The sequence below is a fragment of the Melospiza georgiana genome, chromosome 28, assembly GCF_028018845.1.
Source record: "Melospiza georgiana isolate bMelGeo1 chromosome 28, bMelGeo1.pri, whole genome shotgun sequence".
In the NCBI taxonomy this organism is placed as follows: domain Eukaryota; kingdom Metazoa; phylum Chordata; class Aves; order Passeriformes; family Passerellidae; genus Melospiza; species Melospiza georgiana.
In genome coordinates, this window is record NC_080457.1 from 2462091 (window position 1) to 2482501 (window position 20411).

The 20411-nt window shown below is 43.5% G+C and overlaps 1 protein-coding gene across 1 annotated transcript; it reads right to left on the reverse strand.

Moving 5' to 3' along the window:
* Positions 1-9724: 9724 nt before the first annotated feature.
* On the reverse strand, positions 9725-19922 carry LOC131094111 (keratin, type I cytoskeletal 23-like). The gene is made up of 8 exons (XM_058041584.1): positions 19293-19922; positions 15809-15891; positions 14317-14473; positions 12702-12863; positions 12486-12611; positions 11536-11756; positions 10834-10859; positions 9725-10212 (listed from the first exon to the last, which is right to left on the reverse strand). The coding sequence occupies exons 1-8, from the start codon at positions 19920-19922 to the stop codon at positions 10109-10111; spliced, it is 1509 nt and encodes a 502-aa protein (XP_057897567.1). The 3' UTR covers positions 9725-10108.
* Positions 19923-20411: the final 489 nt, after the last annotated feature.

Consider the following 20411-nt stretch of genomic DNA (forward strand, 5'->3'; position numbering starts at 1 on the left):
TTCTGCTCTTTGTCTTCTGGGCTGAAGCAGGTAAATCAGCACAGATAGAGACGCCAGTGAGGAGCTGAGTGTGCACTGTGCACCTTTATACAGGTCCAAGAGGAAGCACAGTGGCTGGAAACCCCACCTATGTTGACGCAGAATGTCGCTGGTATCGGCACAAAGAGCACACAGGATATTGCCCCCCCCTCCCCATGATTTGAAGGGGTTCTCATCTGTTCGTCTGTGTTTGAGGAACACTCCCTGGGTAGTTTGCTTGCTTTGTTATTTTGTATAACAGATCAACAAAAAATCATCTGTTGAATCATTTATAACCATGTACCTGCAGCCAACCCTCTCTGTAGCCCTTTAGAACAAATGAGAAGGTTCTTAGCCCCCTCCCTGTGCTGCTCATGAATTTAAAATGAGAGTTGCCTATATGTGACAAGAGACTTAAAATATTTATATTTCTGTTGAGTAAGCAATAACTTGGGCCTAGGACAGTCTAGAACAGTGTATAAATAATTAGAAAGGAGGCAGCTGTACTACCATGTGAATTCATTTCATAGTAAGCACAAACCAACATCTGCACTACCAGTGAAGAGGCTGTTGCCATCAGATTGGATTGAATGTGCATTTATCTGGTATTAGAAAACCCTTGCAAGTGGAATGAGAGGTTTCAGTACAGCTGAGATTGAGTGGGAAGGGTATTTCCTTGTCTTTAAGTAAGAAAGGAGGAATGAGAACATTGGAAACCTTCACAGCCCACTGTGTTTCACATGAGAGATGCTGAGGTCCATAGAGTGGCAGGAAGAGTTGAGTTCCAGCTTCCAGCAGAACGAGCCTCCAGCCCTCCAGTGTGGATGAAGTTGAAGCAAAACGAGTTTCCCTCCTGCCTCATCAGAGACCACCAGCTAACAAGTGCCATACCGGGGAGGTCTGTCCCCAACCCAGGGGCTGTGGTCATTAACAGGAAACCAGCTGCCTTTCCATGGCATGAAGAGACTCAACCATCCCACTGCTGATCGTGTGGAGGAGGCTCCTGGGCTGACTGTGCTGTACACTTGATGCAGAAAGTGCATGGAGAATTTGTAAAGCAAAGGAAGAACCTGATTGCTGAGGGGTTTTTAGTGCTGCAGGAGAGTGGGTGGCAGGTGTGTGTTGGGACAGGGTGGAGGTGCAGCTCCTGGGGCATTGCACTGACACTGCTTCTGTGTGTTACTGATGTTGTCAGGTAGAACAATGAGCACACATGACTTGTGTTAGTGAGAGCAGCTGCTGTATGTACTCATCTCCCAGCTTGGGGCAAGGAAATTGGTGAGACACAGAGCTTTGGAGGCACTGAACTGTGTGTTGGAGGCACCTTCAACTTTCTGGGAGCACCCAGCCCAGAATAGTTGGGTACTAGGGAATACCCAATAAATTGGGGAATCAGGACTGCCAAGTCTTTAAGTTACTGTGCTAGGGATTAGTCTAACTGGTCTTGGCTCAAGGCAGAGAGTTAAACTCTTGTACTTGGCTGTTCTGGAAACACAGCTTCCAAACCAAAGCAATCAGTGTGCAGGGCAGGATTTTTCTTTCTAAGAGGATGCTGTGGAGTGTCTTTGGACCTTGAACTTCTTTGGGTGTAACTTGTAATAAAAGAGCCTTTATGAGATGTAAAACCAAAGTACACTGGCCATGACATCTGGTGTGTCATTACAGAGACTCAGGGGGGATTGTCTTTTGTCCATTGAAGTTATTCAGGCTGAGTAAGAATTGCTCATTTTAGTAGAGCAGAGTCTACACCTTTAGACTGTAAGAGGAGTACAGAAGAGATCCTGCTGGTCTTACATCCCTTGGCTCTGTATCTCACTGCCTAGATCTCTGCAGGATTGTGTGGCAGTCTGTTTAAGAGCAAATATTCTGCTTTGTCTTCTCAATATTAAAATTAGTTTCCATGTTACCTGGGTGATATTTTTTTCTAAACATCATTTGGAGATTCTATTTTTTTTATTGAGTGAGCAAATGAAAAAAGAAGTCAGTGATTTGAATTAAGGTAAGCATCAGGCTTAGGTCAGACATTTGCCTTGTGTTATGGCTCTGCTGCTTTTGTTCAAACTGAACCTCCAGCAATTATTTTCCTCTAGACTATTCAGCTGAAGCATCCCAAGATGTATGCAAGAGGAAGCAAGGAGCAGTGGCATCATGCAAACCCAATGTGAAAAGATACAAGGCTGAATTTTCTTAGTGTTCTTTTTATTCTCATCCCTCATTTGTTTACTGACAATTTCTCTGGTCTTATGATTTCATACATGCTTCTATCCTCCCCAAAAAGCTAGAATGCTTGCTAGGATCAAGATAGATTCACTTCAGAGGTGGGGCTTGCTCCTGGTTTTGGTTAGTACACTTTTTTCCATGTAACACATCTTGGCTGGTTGTATCAATCAGTGCAAACTGCCAGAAGGAGCCCTGGAGCTGCAGCCATGGCAGTGAGGGGAGGGTGAGGCCCCAGCCAGGCTGGAGGGCAAGGGGCTCCTCAAGGCACCAGCTGGGAGTGGCCTCAGTGTCCTCCACCCCTGGACTATGCCCAGGAATTATCTGCAAGAACATGGGCTGCCTCATTTTTATTTATTTATTTTCTTGATTGCTTGTAAGAGTAAGTTACCTAAATAGATGTTGGGCAGCCTAAAAACCCAGTACTGCAGTTTTGGTCAGCATTGAAGAAGTGCTGTAACATTTGCTGGTGCTTAGCTCAGCACAGCAGTTTCAGCTCCAGACTGTTGTGGGAGCTGTAGAGGACAGTCTGTGGGTTCACAGCTAGCACTGCCGTTCAGTGACATGCTTGCTCAGAGTGGATTGCCTATAGACACAATAAAACATTTATAGCCACACTAATGATTTGTTTGATTTCATGAAGAAGTGTCACCTGTGTGACAGAAGTTTAATGTGCATTAGAGCACCGTGGAGATAAGTTCTGCAGGGCTCTGATAATGGGGATGCCATTCCATCTGACTCACCTGTGCTAACCAGCCATGGGCAACCAGTCTGGAGAGTTCAAGGAAAAAAGACACACCCAGCTGTGGGTCTGAGATTTTGCTGCCTTTAGGTGGAACAGATGCTTTTCTTTTGGCTGACATAGAGACTGAAATAGGCAAAGTCTAGTTCAATGTGTAGAGATGATCCATTCTAGGAATGAAATCCAATACCCTTTTGTTGGCCCCTGTGCTTGGGTTTTGTCTCATAAGAGTTTGATTCTGAAAGATCTACACTACAGCCCTGAAAGGACATGGCTGTGCAAAGTGCACTCAAGAGAGATGCATTCCATTTTCAGTGTTCCAGCCTTATTCCAGTATTCACTGTTTCTGGGTCTGACATATTCCCCTCCTTCTTTTCTTAATTACCTTTGCATCTCCTGTTAATGCCAATGCCTGTGAAGCCTGCTCTCTCCAAAGAGCAAAGCAAAGTATTTTGTGCTTTGCTGAATGGGATCAGAACAAAGTAAGTTCTGGATGATGTCACCAACTCAGCTGGATTCACCTAAGCCCTGAGCATTTGCAGTTTAAGATCTTACACTGTCTGCCTCACGTATTTTTTTCCCCTCATTTCCCTCTCCTTTTTATCTTTTGTCCAATGAAAATATCTCAATCATCAAACCACTGCATCTTATTTCTTTCTGCTTGGAGCTTTGACCAGAGGGGTAAGTTAAAACATTACATATTTATGGTACTTAGAGAGGTGTTCCAGCTCCTGGAGTGGTGCAGGAGGCAGTGTGTGGGTTCCATCCCTCCCCAGCCACAGGTGGAAAATGAAAGTCAGGAGCTGCCTTTCCTGTCTCAGCTGCTCTCCTCGAACAGAATCAGATCTCAGTGCCAACAAAAACAGCTCCAGGCCACACAAAAGAACCTTCTCTTTTTTCTTCCCCAAAAGTGCCATTAAGATCAGCTCTAACACAGGATTGCTGGCAGATCTCTCTCAGTTGGAAAAACCCCGTGCAACTGAAGTGTCAAGGGAATGAAAAAACCAGTGAACTGGAGAGAATTTCAGCCTACTGACTCTCTCAGTTCCAGAATGTTGGAGTAGTTCAGTACCCACGAAAAATGTTGCATATTTCTGTGATTCAGGAGGCAAATACCATTTTCATGGCCCTGTGCAAATATAAGTGCACACTGATTGTACGCTGCAAAATATACATACAAACACACTATATTGCATATCTGTGTAGACAAAAAATTCTTGTGGTTCTGGAGATCTCACTTGTGTCACACCTGGAGCCCCCAAATCAGAAGAAAAACTCATTTTTTCCCCCAGGGTAAAGTTCCACTCATAATGTCAGGAGGTGCCTGGGCAGAGGCTCAGCTGCAGCTTCTTGTTTGGGTACTGCTCTGGAATATCCTTTCAGTGCATCCCAGCGATCCCACGGCATCCCCACTCCCGAGATTTGTACAACCAGGAGCAAGCTATGAGCTGCTTGGAACCCAAAATACCCTCCCAGCATCAAGATCTGTGTCAGGAACGCAGATACCAAAAAAAACAAAATAAAGGAAACAGGCCGAAAACCCGTCTCCGTACTCCCCTGGAGGAAGTCTGGCACTGTTAGCTACGTTCATCGCACAAATCCTGCAGCAGAAATTTCCAGGGAGTTGCTGCCCAGCCGCAGGAGCCCCGGAGGAGCGGCAGGAGCAGGGACAGGCCCCGGGCTCCGTGCGGATCTGCCTGGTTGTCACTAGAGGCCACCACCGGCCTTCGGAACGGAGCTGCCTCCAGCCCTCCCCGTGCTGAGCGCCGCGGGAGAATCCGTGCGCAACTTGAACGAGAGAATAAAATTTACGGATTACATAAGGAAATTTCTCCTATTATCCACTTTCCTGGCCCTATATCCACAGGAAATGTGGTAGCATCGCTCTTGTGGCCAAACGTTTAGAGGAGTATTTTCCTTCAGAGCCACCAGCCATAATTATGGAGTTCAGTGCTGTGTATAGAGTGGGTTTGGAAGCAGTGGCAAGAAGCATGGACTATCTTTCTAAATTCTGATGTGTGAGTCTTTGAGGACAGAGAGTGTTCATTATCCTTTTGAATTGCACCCTTTTATATGACTGGTGCTTGAGTATCTCAATTTTTAAGCAGTGATAGGCTGTAGACATTAAAGAAAAGGTTTCTTTGGTTGTGTTTTGAAGGTTTTTGTTCTCTACAGTATCAGAGGATACATCCTCAGAATGTCTTGAAACTGTCTCTTGTGAGATTAACCTGGAAGCAGAGCCTGGGTGCTGGAATGGCTTTCAAAAATTACTCATTTTTTTCATTAATAGGACATAGGAATGTGTTCTCTTTCCTGCACAGGTAACTTTATGATTACAATTTCTGTCTGCTTGCAGCAACATTACAGATTTCCTGCTTTGAAATTGCTCTGGCAAGAGTCACTCCCAGTTTTTTGTTTGATGTGCTTGATCTTTTATTTTCTCATAAGTTGTTTTGGAGGTGCAGAGCTGAGCCAAAGCTGGTACTTCTCTAGAGGCAGCACACCTTTAACTTCTGTTCTAAGGAAGAACTGTAGTTTGTAGCTACTTCAGCCTGTTTGTTTCTCCATTTCCCTGCCTGCTCCAGCTAATTATGCCTCTTAATTGAAACACATTTTTCCAAATTATATTCCTCATTTTTGTTGCTTTCTATAGAGCCTAATTACAGCGTGTCACATTGACTCTTTTGGACTTGTCCTTAGGACATTGGAAAGCCAAAAAATTTACCCCCGAAGTCTATATAGTTATTGAAAGTGTCTTTACCACAGCTGGTGTTATGATTTTATGCCTTTAAGCTTCTGATGCATATTCAGACATTCAAAAAGCAAATTAACATGTCCAGAAGAAGCAGCCCTGCACCTGCCTCACCATTAGATCATGTCTCACTCTGGGAGCTCCTGCCATAGGGACATTCCAAACTGTCCCACATTGGCACTTCTGTTTCATGGAATATTTTTGCAGACAGTTGATTTGTGGCAGTCCTAGGCCAGGGGCTCAAGTAGGTCATTTCCGTATAGTCACACAATTAAGGATATCATAAAAGCACAGCTTGAAAAGAATAAAAATTTTTACACAGAGAGGAATGGTGAGGAAATACCAGACATTAAAACTTAAGTTGGGATTTCAGCAAGCAAATTGTTCAGGTAGAGTCAATAATTAACATGCTTTTGTGGTATAATGCAGGACATGGGGGGACAGGGGGTGCAGCCTCTCCAGCATTATTCTTTCCTTACTTCCCTGTTTATAGATTCATCCTTTTTCTAAATGATTCATACACAGGAACAGGCATCTCCTAGCAAAACTTTAGAACCTTTATAGGTCAGGGTGTGGACATTGTGAAATGTTTTACCGGCTCTTCTACCTATTCTCTCTGCTTCAATAATCCATAGAACCCGGGGCTTTAGCAGTGCTACAAAGGCGAGATTTCTTTTCTTCTCTTTCTGAAATGACTTTGTTAATTTTGCATCCACGTTAACCAGGAAGGCAGAAAGCAAAAATTTTCATTGTACAGATGTGGCTGTTGATAAATAAGGCTGAACCCCAGCAGTGTGGGGCCAGCTCCCCAAAAGAATGTGTGATTAATAGCACAAACCATGACTGCATTACCTCATCGCACACTTCTTCCAGGGGATCAACACTTCACTTACCAAAGCTGCCTATTGTAATACACCTTAATAAGTTTTAACAATTCTACAAGTGAAATGAGCTGTGACTCATGCCCAGGCTGGAGTGCAGTCAAGGCTCTTGGAAATCATGCTGAGGATTATTCCGTGCAGGACTGCCTTAAATGGCAGGTGAAACTGCAAGGAGCCAGCTGTGAACGCTGATGGTTTCAGCCTCCTTTTATAGGCTGAGTTCCTGTATCTTGTTGGTTTGCAGAAGTATTGTTGCATCATTCACTTAGGCTGAGAAATGCTGTTCTCTCCTGCTCATGTTTCTTTGCTATCCTTTTCCATTTATGGGAAATAGAATTTATTCCCTTGGAGGGTGTTGTTTTTAATAATACTTTATATTTTTCAAATTGCACTTTCTTTGTGCCTGGGTCCATCACTTTCTTGCTGTAGAAATGGCACTTCTTTGTGTATGGAATACTGAAGGAGAACAAATAAGAGCTGGCAGAGTTTAATCAGTTTCAATACAACGAATTAACAAAGTCATTTTTCAAGCCATACATCATCACAGTCCTGAATATTTCCTTCCCTTCAAGCCACTGCTCTGAAATCAGAAGCAGCACTACCTGTGCTCCTAAAGTCTCCCAAATACTACAGAGCTGCCAGAGCTGCCAGCACAGGGTTCTGTGCAGGACTCATTTCAGTCAGGCTGTTGGCACAGGTACATTGAAGAACATCATCAGAGTTTGTGCAGGGTCCTGACCAGCCATAAACACTTGGAATGAATGAAGGGCATTATCTCTTCCGAGCCATCAGACACTGACAGGATTGCTGTGAGTGGGGAATGGCTCTTCAGGAAGTTGTATTATCTAATAGCTGGGCTAAGTAGAAGCTGTGAAGTGATGGATTCTAATTTAGTGGCTCTCAGTGACTTTCTTTGCAGCCTTGAGCGAGCTGTGTCATCTCTTTTTCCAATTTCTCAGGCAATAAAATGGGAATGATAATACTGCCCCCATTCATTATCTCCCTGACTTCATCTCTCAGCATGGTGTGAGAATGTGATGTTAACAGTGCATGCAAGTGGTAAATATTAGCATCATTATTTATTATTTAGGGTGCAGACCCACCCTAAATACATTTAGGAATGCATAGCTTATCTACCAGAGCACAAATTCAGAGGTAATGAGTAACCACCAGATACAGGGCACACGTCTGGTGACACAGTGTCACAAGCTGTTCAACAGAAAGGAGATCTGCAGTTCTACAGAGCATTCTGAAGCTGTGAAAGATTCTCCAGAAGTCAGCAATTTTTTCCAGAAACAAACAGAATGTGGTGTAATGCCTATTTGTATGTTTAAAGACTAATTGGTTTACTCCACTTAGTGAAAGACACTTGAATGGCTGTGTTGGAGCCATCAGTGCATGATGGTGTCAGTAATGGAGTGAGCTGTGAGGATGGTGCTGTGAGCTGTACTGCTCTGACCTGTGCAGAGTGCAGCAGCACAGGTGTAAGAATAGGTTAAAATCATCAGAGTGGTGTGGGAATTCTGCTGCCTCTCAGCAGAGGAGAACAGGAATTCTGCTGCCTCTCAGCAGGAATTCTGCTGCCTCTTTTCCAACACCTCCTGGACCACAGCTGAGTGTGACACAGGGCACGGGGAGCACATCTCACCTCTGCATGAGGGGACACCAGGGCAGAGTGAAGCCAGAGCATTGCTCAGGAATGTGAAATAAAGACAGGCGTGTTCCATAAGGCACTTCAATTATTTGCTTTGCCTTCTTCTTTCTTTCTTTTTTGTAGTTCAGCACAATAACCCAGCACAAAGCACATTTCTTTGATGTAGAAATAAGGGGCTACTTAGAAGTTTTTATAATTATTTGTGTCACGGCGATGTGGCCCTGCTATGTAAATCTGATAAATGAACATATCTGTAAATAACACAGAAAATTGTTCAAGAAGACCTGGGCACATTTTGTCCAGATGCTGCAAACACCAGGTCTGGCTTGTTAGATCTGGTAAACCATAAGGAAGGACACTCTTAATTAGCCAGGAGTTACTAATCCTGTATTACAAGTTTTACCCAGTTTAAAGAAACCATTAGGTAATCCATCCAATGCTTTGGGGATCTCTTTGTGCAACAAGGGTGGAGAGTTGGGGTGCAGGGGGCAAAGGGGGATCAGGATCTGGTTGGAACATGCCAGTGGCAGAACACTGTTTCACAGAAGTGGACACTTTTGTTCAGTTTAATCTGAATTGCCTTTGAGATTTCCCCTTTCCTTTGTGAGCTCTGTTTCAAAGGAAGGCAGGTATCAGGAGCCCTTTTGTGAGAGTCCATGACGGGACATGATGACAGTGTCACTGATGAATGCGAGACTGCCCTGGACACGCAGGCTTTGGAATGCAAATCCCTCACACACTCATTATGTTCCATTTGGTCTCTCTTCCTTCTGCCTTACACTCTTCCTCATCTAAACATCCTAATAGTATTTCTCTTTTCCTTGCCCAGATTTTATCTTTGCATAGCTCTATTGCTGTCAGGGTCTGCTGCTGACTCGGGCATTGGGCTGAGCTGAAACAGGGAGGAAGCCTGAGTTTGGCTGAGGCCAACAGCTCTCCGTGATGTTAACAAGAACTGTAAACATCAGTCTGGCCTGACTGCAGAACCAGTGAACATTAATTTGAGACCAAATAACTGAAATGGTTTTTTGAATTACCTGAGTCATCAAGAAAGATTGAGTGTCTGGAAAAGTACTTACAGGCTCTGAGGGAAAGTGTGTAAAGACAGTGCTAGAAAATTTCTCTCAAACTGAAGAATAAAGGAATGTTTCTGGGGGACTATTTTTAGTGAAGTGACTTTGCAACAGTCCTACTCATAATGCTATTTCAAATTGTGACATTGATAAGTTGTGTATAGGGGAACTGAATAGTTTTGCTCATGTAAATGTCACCTGTAACTTGTGTCTCCTCTTTTCTTTTTTGTGTTCTTCCCGTATTGTCCCTCCTGAAGCAGTGAGGCTTTGGCTGTCCTGAGCCATGTCAGTGACACTACCACAGTAGACTGGACATATGTAAGGGAAAGCAAAATCAGATATTCCAAGGTTCAGAACAAATAATGCATAAAAATTTATTGGCTGCAGTGAGGTATATGATGAGAGGCATAAGACCAGGAAAAAAGTTGAGAGATTATTCCCCTTAAATTATAGCTAATTTGCAGAGCGATAACTGAATCCCAGATGGATATTCCCGCCCTGGGGAGATGTGCACAATACATCTGCCACTAGCTCAGCCAGTCACTTTAATTCAACAGCTTTTTTCCAGCATTTTGGTGACTAAAAGCCCCTTAAACTACCAAAGTCAGCTTGACCCAGCTCTGTGTGGCACTTTGCAGTGTTAGGCTGCAGATCATTTGAGAAGCGCGTTCACTACAGGATCCCTGTTTGACCCAGGGGAGCCAGCCCACAGCACAGTGTTCCAGAGGGGCTGTGGGAGCTGGGGAAGCTGCTGGTGGGCAGAGCTTTCCTTCAGGCTTGTGGGGGGAGCTCGTTGATGGTGGAGGACACCACCTCCCCGTTCACGCTGTCGTGGACAATCGCTTTGAGCTTTCGGTTGCTCAGCTCAGAGTGTTCTGAAAGAAAGCAAAGTTTAATTAGCCAAGGAGCAATGCTGAGACAAGGTGATGCAGGGAAAGCCTTATTTACAGTCATTTGCCTGCTGCCTCCTCAACAAAGTTTTCTCTACGTGTTTTCCTTAAAGTCAATATTTGTTACTGCTCTGTGTGAAATGTGCTGCCAGAAAGTCACCCTGGGTCTGGTCCAGGTCAGGGCAAATGAATAACACAGGGAGAGCCCAGCCAATGCAAATCCAGCAGATTATCCTGGATGTCTGCAGGTCATGCCCATGCCAGAATACAAGTTTCCAGACATGCAGATTTTTGGTTTGCTCTCAAGCCCTAACGCTGTTTTAGTCACCCAGTGGAGTCTCCTTGCCCTATCCCAGGAAAGCTTTAGTCTGGAGCCTGAGCTGTGGCCACTGACAGGGCTGGGGCTCAGGCACAGCCCATGGGCTCTGCAGTGAGCTCTTCACAGCAGCCAGGAACTGCTGAAATGCTTCTCAAAGGCCTGTGTGAGCCTGCTATGCACACCTTCCACACTTCACTCAAGTGAGGTTAAAATTGCCCTGAGTAAAATTTGATTGGAAATGACAGTAATTAAGAGTCACTACAGAGAACAAAGTAAGGAACTTTTACCTTTAGTTTCAGATTTTCTTGCTGTCCTGTGAAGATAATGAAATAGAAAATAATGTTAATTATTCAATTTCAAAACGTTATTTGTCCCCTTCTCACTGTTTCTAAAGAGACCTCATCCCACTATAAGATAAAACTTTTAGAAAAGAAGGAAAAAGAATGATGCTTTTATGCCATGTGAACTTTCCCTTTGGTAGATACTCTCACTGGAAACATCCCTGGGCACATTCACTACTGCTCCCAGGGACAAGTGCATTGATGCTTGTGTATTTGGAGTTGCTCAGGTTGATCCCAATTCAGTGTCTGACAAATACCCTCACAGATGGTGCCCCTCTGTCCTGCCTGCCTGAGAGTTGCAGTTCTAAAGGCTGCTGATCTTCCTTTTTTGACTTCATACAAATCAGATGAGAGAATAAAAATGAGGCCAGCATTCTGCTATGCTGCGATGGCCATGCTGTGGGAGTGGAGAATTTTATTATTTTTTTAATAAAAAGTTATATTAATTTAGGTAATCCAAATTACATGGGTACCAGTGTCTGTACTCTAAGTAGCTCCGGCTTTTTATTATGATCCGTCACATTAAAATACCAACCCTTGATGTAGTATGGGACTCACAAGCTTTGATTAAGCATAAACAAACAAACAAATAAATAATCCAAATATGAGGACTCTTCATCTGTTCCAGTCGGGGCAGCTCTGCCTTACCCGTCAGCATTCCCTTCCAGCAGCAGGCGGTATGTGGAAATTTCCTTTTCCAGGCGTGTTTTGATCCCAAGAAGAACTTTATATTGGTTATTTTGCTGCTTCATGTCGTGACGAACCTGGCTCAGCTCCTCCTCACACCTGGAGATGATCTGCTGCATGTTTTGAAGTGCAGCAGCGTAATAATTCCGAGTGTCAGCCAAGGTGTCTTCCAGCATGTGTTTCTGATGGGGCAGATAATACCAAGACCATGATTATTATTTATGTGGTAGATACAACACAGAAATACCAGCAAATTTGGTCTCTAGCTAGAAGATTGCAAAATTAAAGCTGTGGTAATTTAAACACTTATGCATTTGCATAACTATTCTTGTGAAGGCAGCAGAACCACAAAGCTGTGCCGTGTGTGCATGAAAGGCAAAACTGAGTCATTTATCCCTGCCATATCCGTTCTGCTCAAAGCTCTGCTCCTGACACTGCTGTCTGTCCTGTCTGTTCTGCATGAGCTATCCAGAATTGCTCCAAAGTCCCCAGGTCTTTGGGATGTGAGCTTTAACCTGTGTAAGGCCATGTAATATTTGTGAAAGCTCCCCACCAATATTTTTCACACTTTGTGTAATTCATGCCTGATAACAGGGCTTGTAAATATGAACTTTGCATTCTTTGTGTTTCTTTCTGTCTTCTTTCTAGACCTGGAGTCAGCTATCTTTTCTTCTTCTCTTCATATTTTGTTGTAAGAAGAGACATACATTTTTCACTTCCTGATGATGGTTGCTGAATCTATTTTGCATATTTTGGCAAAGTCGAGCATGATCTGAATTCCACTTTCCCTCATACTTTAGCAACTGCAACAAAGTTATGCTAGGCTGTGGATTTAAATGTAGAATTGGTCCATGACAACTTCTGAGAATACATGGAGTGAGTGAGCAACCCAAGATGTCTGCAGGAGATACCTTACTAATCTGTGCCTGCAGCTCGATGTCCAGGGATTGCAGAGTTCTCCTCAGCTCCTTGATCTCATTCTCGTTGCGCTGGATCTGCTCAGGATTAGGGGTTGCTGCCAGGGACATTGCTGCACTCTGTGGAGCAGAAGCAAGAGAAAAACTCAGACTCCGGTCAGGCAGCTGCAGCCACGGGGGGCTTGGAAATGAGCAGGGACTAGCTGTTACCTGTTCTTTGTACCAGTTGTCCAGGCTTTGACGATTCTTTTCAATTATGGCCTCATAATCTTCTCTTATTTCAGCCAGAATCTTGCCTAAGTCTGCAGGAGGGGCCGCGTTTACTTTCACATTGACTTTGAAATCCTGTGAGGAGCGATTGGCTTCCATGTCCTGTTCATGTGTCAGAGGGAACAAGCAAACTTGTTTATAGAAGTAGAAAGTTTTCAGAGACCCACAGAGTCCCAGAGAGGTTTTGGGGGTAATTGTTATATATATAGATTAAGTTAATATTATTTGAAAAATTTATATATTGATAATACTGTGATGTGAATTAAACCAATGACATAGTTGCTTCTGAGGCAGAACTTAATAAAAAACACGCAAGAAGATATTTTCATAGAATGTTTCTTGAAGAAATGGACTCAATGAAGAAGCACTGGCATTTTTTTATTTATTTATCCATTAGAAACCTAAAACCTTGATGAAAATCTAACAGTAATTTCATCTTTCTTACCCTTTATGTTAATATTTATGGAACTATAACTAAGTTTACAGGAGAGTAATGTAAAAGTTCTATGTAATTGTTAAAGGAATAATTGGATTAAAGCATATAATTACTGTGTAAACAACATAATTATAGGACCAGTTGGGCAGGTAGGGTAACATTCCTTTTGGTGTAGCACAACCTTCTGTGCCTGGTACCATTTTCAAAGCACCCAGGCAAAGAAGCCTTTTGGGGTATGACATCATGGAATGCAGATCAGCTGGACACAGGGATGGCTCTGCTGGTCCCCTGTGTCCATGAACTCTCCTGGGCTGGAGGGGGGTCAGCCAAAGGCAGCTGCACCCACCACTGTGCACCCTGTGTTTAATTCTCTGCTTTAAAAACCCACAGACACTGAGCAGGATGTTTGGTCCGGTGTTGGGTAATAACTGCAAACAACACCAGATCAAGCGAAACCAGCGTGTTTCAAGCAGTGGAATTATAAATGTGGGAATAACAGAGAGCACTGAGTATAGCTTTGGAGAATTCAGAGTAGTGTGGCTTTTAAAAATTATCTAATTACTGTGTTTAGGATTATGCAAGAATGAGTAATTTTGCCTGACTTCACCAACCATTCTTTTTAATTTTGATCCTTCAAGAATTTGAGATCTGTTTTGCTCAGGTTAGCCTGTTCTGGGTGGCTCTGCTTGAATTTAGGGGGGTGGATAAAGGGCCCTAAAGAGATCCCTTCCAACCCTCAACCCTTCCATGCTTCTGTGAGTATGGGAAATGATATATTCAGAACAGAGGAAAAAGTCTGTGATGACTAAAACCCGGCAGCACTCTGTGTATTTATATCTAAGTCTTTCTGAGAACATTTCTGTCCAATATGTCAGTTATTATTAGCTGTGCATGACAGATGGGTGGGAGAGACTCCAGCAATCTGTTCTCTCTGAAACCCCAGTGTAATTGGTAAAGCAGACACAGGCTTTTTGCTTCACCTGACTCTGATTGGTGCCTCAGAAACAGGATTAGGTCCTGAATCATCAATCCCACTTACAGATTGTGGGTCTTACTCAGTTAATTACACGGTAGTAAAGATTTGTGCAATAGGATTTTACCAAGTGGAACTTTTTCTACCTCCTCATGGTCTTTCCTCCTGAGGATGTGCTCTTCTCTCAAGCCTTCAATTTCCATTTCCAGATCTGTGGTAATGATGGTCATGCCGTCGAGCTCCTTCCGCAGGTTCTCCACATCCAGCTGCACTCCCTGCCTGCGACACTTCTCGGCTTCGTATCTTTGTGAGGAAAGAGAAGACACAACCTGCATGTTGAGAACTGCCCGACTCTTGTATAAGGAGAAGTAGACTTGCTCAGTCTATGTAGGGAACCAGAGAAACCAATTCTGTTTCTAACATATGTAATTTAAATATTTTTGGATAGTCTTAACAATGAGTTTTATTAGTTTGGTATTTCACTTTCCACTCTCTCGTAACTTCTCCTCTATGGTAGGAAATAAAATTTCTTTTTTGCACCTCCCTTTTTGCATGTTAGCATTCACCCAGTTGTGGAAGCTTTGAGAATACAATTCTCTGAAAACACTATCAGCAAGCACTGATTGCTTTAGTTTTTCCAAAATGGTAACCTCTGAGTCCTTCAGAAAAACAAGAAAAATGTGATGGCAGCCAATTACTAAAATTCCTCTCTAACCTCTTGCAGTGTCTGTAGTGAGCCAAAGGAAGGGAGATGTTGCTGTGTCTTCCCTTGGGCATGGGAAGCAATTTCACACCTCAGCATCTCTCCCTTTACTCTGTGTTTTGTGGGCTCTATTGGTGCTTCTCCATTCACCCAGTGAATTCAGTCTGAGTTCCATCCCTCAAATAAGTTCCACTGGTTCCTTTTGTGACACCACTGACTGATAATGAAAGGCTGGCAGTGCTCAGGGTATCCGAGTTTGTCACAATATTATCAAAAGCTGAGATATTTTTATAGCTGATCACCAACTGCTAGAAATAAGAAAAATCTTCCTGATTCCTAAGAAGTCTTACTTACAGAAGTGTCAAATCCTTTCCTTTGGAAAGACTTGCCTGAAAGTGTTCTGTACAAAATTGTTGTCTTTTCAGTTGATCTGAGAACTCTCTGTCAATGTACTGAAAATGAGACTCTGCTGGGAGCCAGTGATGCACCAGCTCAGTTACTGTGCTCAATTCATGGGACTCCAAAGCAGAAGCCACACGAGGACAGGTGTTCCCTGCAGAGCTGGACAGAAGAGGTGATAAGTCCAGGAAATAGATTTGGGCTGGACTGGGAAGTGCAGTGCTTAGAGGGGATAATTTGTAATCCCAGATGACAGTTTTAAGTGCCTTTTGTGACAAGTATCAAGTGCCTGCTGTCAAACCTGCTCGTCAGGACCTGCACTAAGTATCATAAACAGGGTGACTCAAGGTTCTTCAGCAATCATTTGTGGGTTTTACATGCTTTTGGGTTTTTTCCCCCTGTTCTACATTGTTTTTATTCATCCAGTTTCAGCAGAAAGCCTCAGTAAAATCTCTTCCCTATTGGATTAGCAAGAAAAATAAATGTTTAGTTTAATCCTCTTTCAAATCTAATGAGGAAACCAAAGAAGAGCTTACTTGAGCCTGAAGTCTTCAGTTGCCATGTTAGCGTTATCAATTTGTAAAAGGATGCTGGCATTGGTGATCTTGCTATCCTCAATCTGGAAAACAGAGAATCCAACAGGAGAGTTGGTGTTGCCATGGTATGACAGTAAATAATCTGTGCTGGTTTAGCCTCTTTGCTGCTCAAAGGAAGCATCTAAATAGTGGAATTCCCATGCTAAGGTGACCACAGGAATAAAAGCATTTCAGTTTCCTTATTCACCTAGGTGTTTTGCAATTTTGCTCTGTAATCTTACTTTACTCTTTTTCTTACTTTTTTTGAGGGAATGAACCAGGAGGCATCATCTTATTCCTGCCAGGTAGAGGATATGACTTTCATTACACAAACTTCATGTCTATTACAGAGTAACAGTCACTGCCTTCCTCTGGTTTTGAGACCAGATTCTGCTCCTGTTCAGCATTGCTGTCAAAGCTGCCTTGGGCTTCTTTTGGGCAAATTTCAGTAAGAACCATTAAGTTGTGTCTGAGTACAATCAAAATACTGGAGTTAATGTTATGCTTGTGCATGAACACCCTGCTGAGCTGGTGATGGTGGCAGCCACTCACTGGCAGGACCCTCAGCTCACCACAGGCTTTAGCCTGGAGTTTCTTGCACAGTACCACTGGCATCTGGTTGGTGTGGTCCATTCAGTTATGCACCTATAGCTGCTCTGAATCGACCAGCAGCATGCAGTGATTGATTCAGGTGTCTGATTTTGCTTTGGGATTTGAAAATTGCCCTAAAAGGTGCAGGATGAAGCATGATCTCATTTCTTTGGTGCACTCAGCACTCACTGGAAAGGCTCATGTGTCCCTGATAACATGGAATAGCTTTTAACTATAGATCTGAGCATGAAAAGTTCAGTATTCCATGCCAAATCTTTGAAAGAACTCCAGCAGGAACTCACACATAACTATCAGGAAATCATAAATGCAGGGCATTGTGTCCTTTTCTAACACAGAGAAAAGAGAAGAGTGGTTGCTATCCCACCAGCTACCTTCCCTCAGCATCCACAGAGCAAAACAAGGGGCACTGTGGCTGTACAGAAGTCATTTACAGAGCTGTTAACACCTTGGAGTAAATTTCCCACACCTCAATGAATCACAAAGAAACAAGGAAATGATAAAATTCTCCTTAAGTGTCAAAGGTTCAGCTCTGTAGTGAAGAAGGTGCTGTGGAATGTTTCACTAATCTGTTCACAGACTGTGCCTTGCTGCGCAATTATCCGCACCTCGCTACTGCCCTGGGACACCACCAAGGCCAGCTCAAGAACTTTAACAATGCCCTGAATGCCTGGCTGCCTGGAATTTGGTGACAAAGAAGAGGCAATTCTTGAATCCAGCCTTGGAAACAACATGAGTTCCTCGGCTTTGTGCTGTGTACAGAATTGCTGTGTGACTCTGTGCAATCCGAGCACTGGTCAGTGCTTTGCCCACTGCTGTGTGGCCCCAGTGGCTCTGCAGCCAGCAGGAGATCTCACATGTGCCAGTTATCTCTTAACAGTCACATGGAATTCCTTACTGCATCCAACAGGAACATTTGCAGACTCTAGTACCAGTCTGCAAACTGTCAGCTTCATTAAGAACTCTCACATTATTATTGTATAGGAAATACACTCCAATTCCTTCTCAAAACAGGGATTTCCCAAGAAGGCTTCCTGCACTGACTTTACCTCTCATGTCTCCTGTCCTTTCTTGCATCTCCTGGAATGCTCTGTAGATCACTTTGCTTATTTAGCAGCACAAGGTGTTTAAATGAGACAGTTACCTGCAGAACAGATGCTATTTCATTGTGTATCTGGGTTAGGATGGAGTTGGGCTGGAGCAAGGCTTTTCCCAAAACTTGTTGCTCCAGCAGGCATTAATCCTGAATTCAGGTATCCAGGAGAGTGTGATTAAAAATGTAGAAGCCAAATGATTATATGCCTCCAAGTTCAGACAGGCAGCATATCATAGACATGCTGGATTATTGGATATAGGACCCTAAATTTAGCCTAAATTTTATTTTAGGTGCTAAATTAGTTTCACCTTTTAAATTAGCATTTAATTAATTTAATTATGTTAATAATTAGATGCTATATTTTCACTCGTTTTACTGGCGGACATGCCGCTAATTGCAATATTTTATAGAGAAAGTAAAAATTCTGGGTTCAATCACTGAATTGTCACCTGTAAATGATCCTTTCCTGGCCTTTCATTTCCCATCCAGGACAGCCACCAGCCTCCAGGTGTCTGTGGCCAGGGACAGCTGTTTAAGGGGTGACTGTTAAAAATAAATGGTTTGGGTACAACCTACTCAAAAGTGAGGGCTTCACCCCAATCAACATCATGGTTTTCTGCTTAATGTCTTCCTAAATCTTTCTGATTTACTACTTCCAAATCAACCTGGACACATGTTCTTGATGAACAAGTTTTTATTTCTCTTGCTGTTAAAAAGGAAAGTGCCCAAGTGCCAGCTCTGGGGATGGTGACCTTTCTTTGTCCTTAAAACAGAAATGGGTGATGACAGTTCTGGCTCTCCATACACAAGCTGTGGTCCGAGCACCTCACCTACTGCCTGGAGGCAACACTTTTAGCTCTGAGCATGGAGTTTGATTAAGTCCTTGGCCCCAGTCAGCAAAGATGTGAATTAATACAATTTCCAAGCCTTTTTAAAAAGAATTTCTCAGGATCTTGAGAATGCCAAGTAATTATATTATAAAAAGTGGAGGGCAAACGACAACATTGCTTTTGGAAGAGCTTTGGGTTTTGCCCCATATGGGTATGTAAAGTTAATTACACTGATTAGTCACACAGATGGTTACAGTGCTAAGGATGTTCATTATGAATACAGATTAATATTATGCTTAAATTTGAAGACACGTGAGTTTGGGAGATTGAAAGAGTTACTGTTGAACATTAATATTAACTACTGGCAGGAACCAGAAATTCTCCTTTTAATTATAGTGAAAACATCCACAAGGAATTTGTCACTGCTATTTTCTTAATTACAATGAAGTATTTTTCCATCTGATTACATAAGCTCATTGGTCCCAAAACTCCTGTAGTTTCATTGTCTGCTACCGCAGGAATCAAAGAGCTGGAATGCCCCAGTCTGTCTGGAGACAGCGGCAGGAGAGGGGCAGGCTCTGCACTCCTCCTGCTTTGTAATTTGCTCAAGACTTGTGCAGTCAAAAAGACCAAGTTCTGCCAGCAGCAGTTACTCAAACCCCAGTTTCAGTACAGAAAGGAACACTTGGCAGCACAGCCAGTCTCTGCAGAATCCCCTCGCCCCCTTCCAGCCTTTCTTGTGCCCATTCTCCTCCTTGTGAACACAAAGACTATCCTGGAACTGCCTTCCTGAGGATTTCTAACATTTCAAAGGTTTTATTTAACTTTGTTAAAGGAAAGCCATCAGCATAAAGTAGAACCCCAATTCCTTAGAAGAGCACAGAATGACACAGTCCCAGCTCTGACTTACCTGTCTTTGCATGTCAGTGACGTTTTGCTCGTACTGGTTGAAGTCATGCCTCTTTCCATGAGACTTTGTCCTGTGCCACTCTAGGATGCAGCTCTCCAGCTGAGCGTTGGCTGCTTCTAAGGCACGGACCTTGTCCAGGTAGGCAGCCAAGCGCTCATTCAGGTTCTGCATAGTCTGTTTCTCATTCCCACCCAGGAAGATGCTTTCCCCATAGTGCTCGCCGAAGCCTCCCCAGGATGCCCCTCCTGCAGCCAGCCAGAAGGGTCTGGCAGAGGAGAAGGAAGGATGTGTGCTGCTGGCACCACCATCTGCACTTGATGCTCTGTAAGAAGTTCCTTGCTGGGCCAAACCACACCCTGTACTACCCCTCAGGGACCCAGAAAAAAACTGGAAAGGGCCTTGGCTGGTGCTCATGTTTAGCTCTATGTGAATCGAACCCCAGGTTTGGCTGCCTAGCACTGAGCAGCCTCTTCGCCTTCCCTGAGCAGCTTTATGCCTTTTCCTGTGGGAGTTTCCCTTCGATGAATGACTACAGCAACAAGATTGTGTCATCACGAAACGTGCTTCCTCTTGGTCAATTCTGAAGCATTTATGAGCCTGCACGCTGTTGTTGTTTGGAATCAGCTGCATACCGGGTTGCTTTCCTTTCGCTTGTTTGGGTTTTTTTTTCTTTTTCTTTTCATATGATAATAGTGAGGTGTGGCCAAAATCCGTAGGTGTGGAACAGGATCAGTTCTGCCTCAGACTTCTCTCTAACCCTGTAGTTAGTATGTTATGTGTTCCTGCTCATGAAGAGAATAAATGGGAAGCTGGGATGGGGCTGTGCAGCTACTTTCTGTGGTAATTCTCAGGCTGTAGAATTAGCAGCCCTTGGATCCTCAATCCTGTGGATTCTCAAGTGCAGTGTGTCCTATCAGCTGTCGAACAGCTTAGTGACCAAACAGCTTCAACCTGTGGGAGATGTGAGGCTTTCATGAAGTCATCCAGCTTCTAAACCAAATAAACCTCAAGTCCAGAGTCAGCAATGCCCAGCTGTTACCTTCAGCTGCCCATTTCCGGGGGAAATACATGAGAATTAGATATTTTAATGCTGATTTTCTCATTATTTGAGGTGCAGTC

Bases quoted from the DNA above. Each gene is read 5' to 3' on its own strand.
- LOC131094111 (XM_058041584.1), bottom strand. From the start codon at position 19,922: ATGCAGCTGATTCCAAACAACAACAGCGTGCAGGCTCATAAATGCTTC. The intron at 14,474-15,808 runs GTAAGCTCTTCT...TTCCTCACAAAG, and splicing joins ACTGAAGACTTCAGGCTCAA to ATACGAAGCCGAGAAGTGTC. The intron at 10,860-11,535 runs GTAAGGCAGAGC...TTATCTTCACAG, and splicing joins CTGGAAGGGAATGCTGACGG to GACAGCAAGAAAATCTGAAA.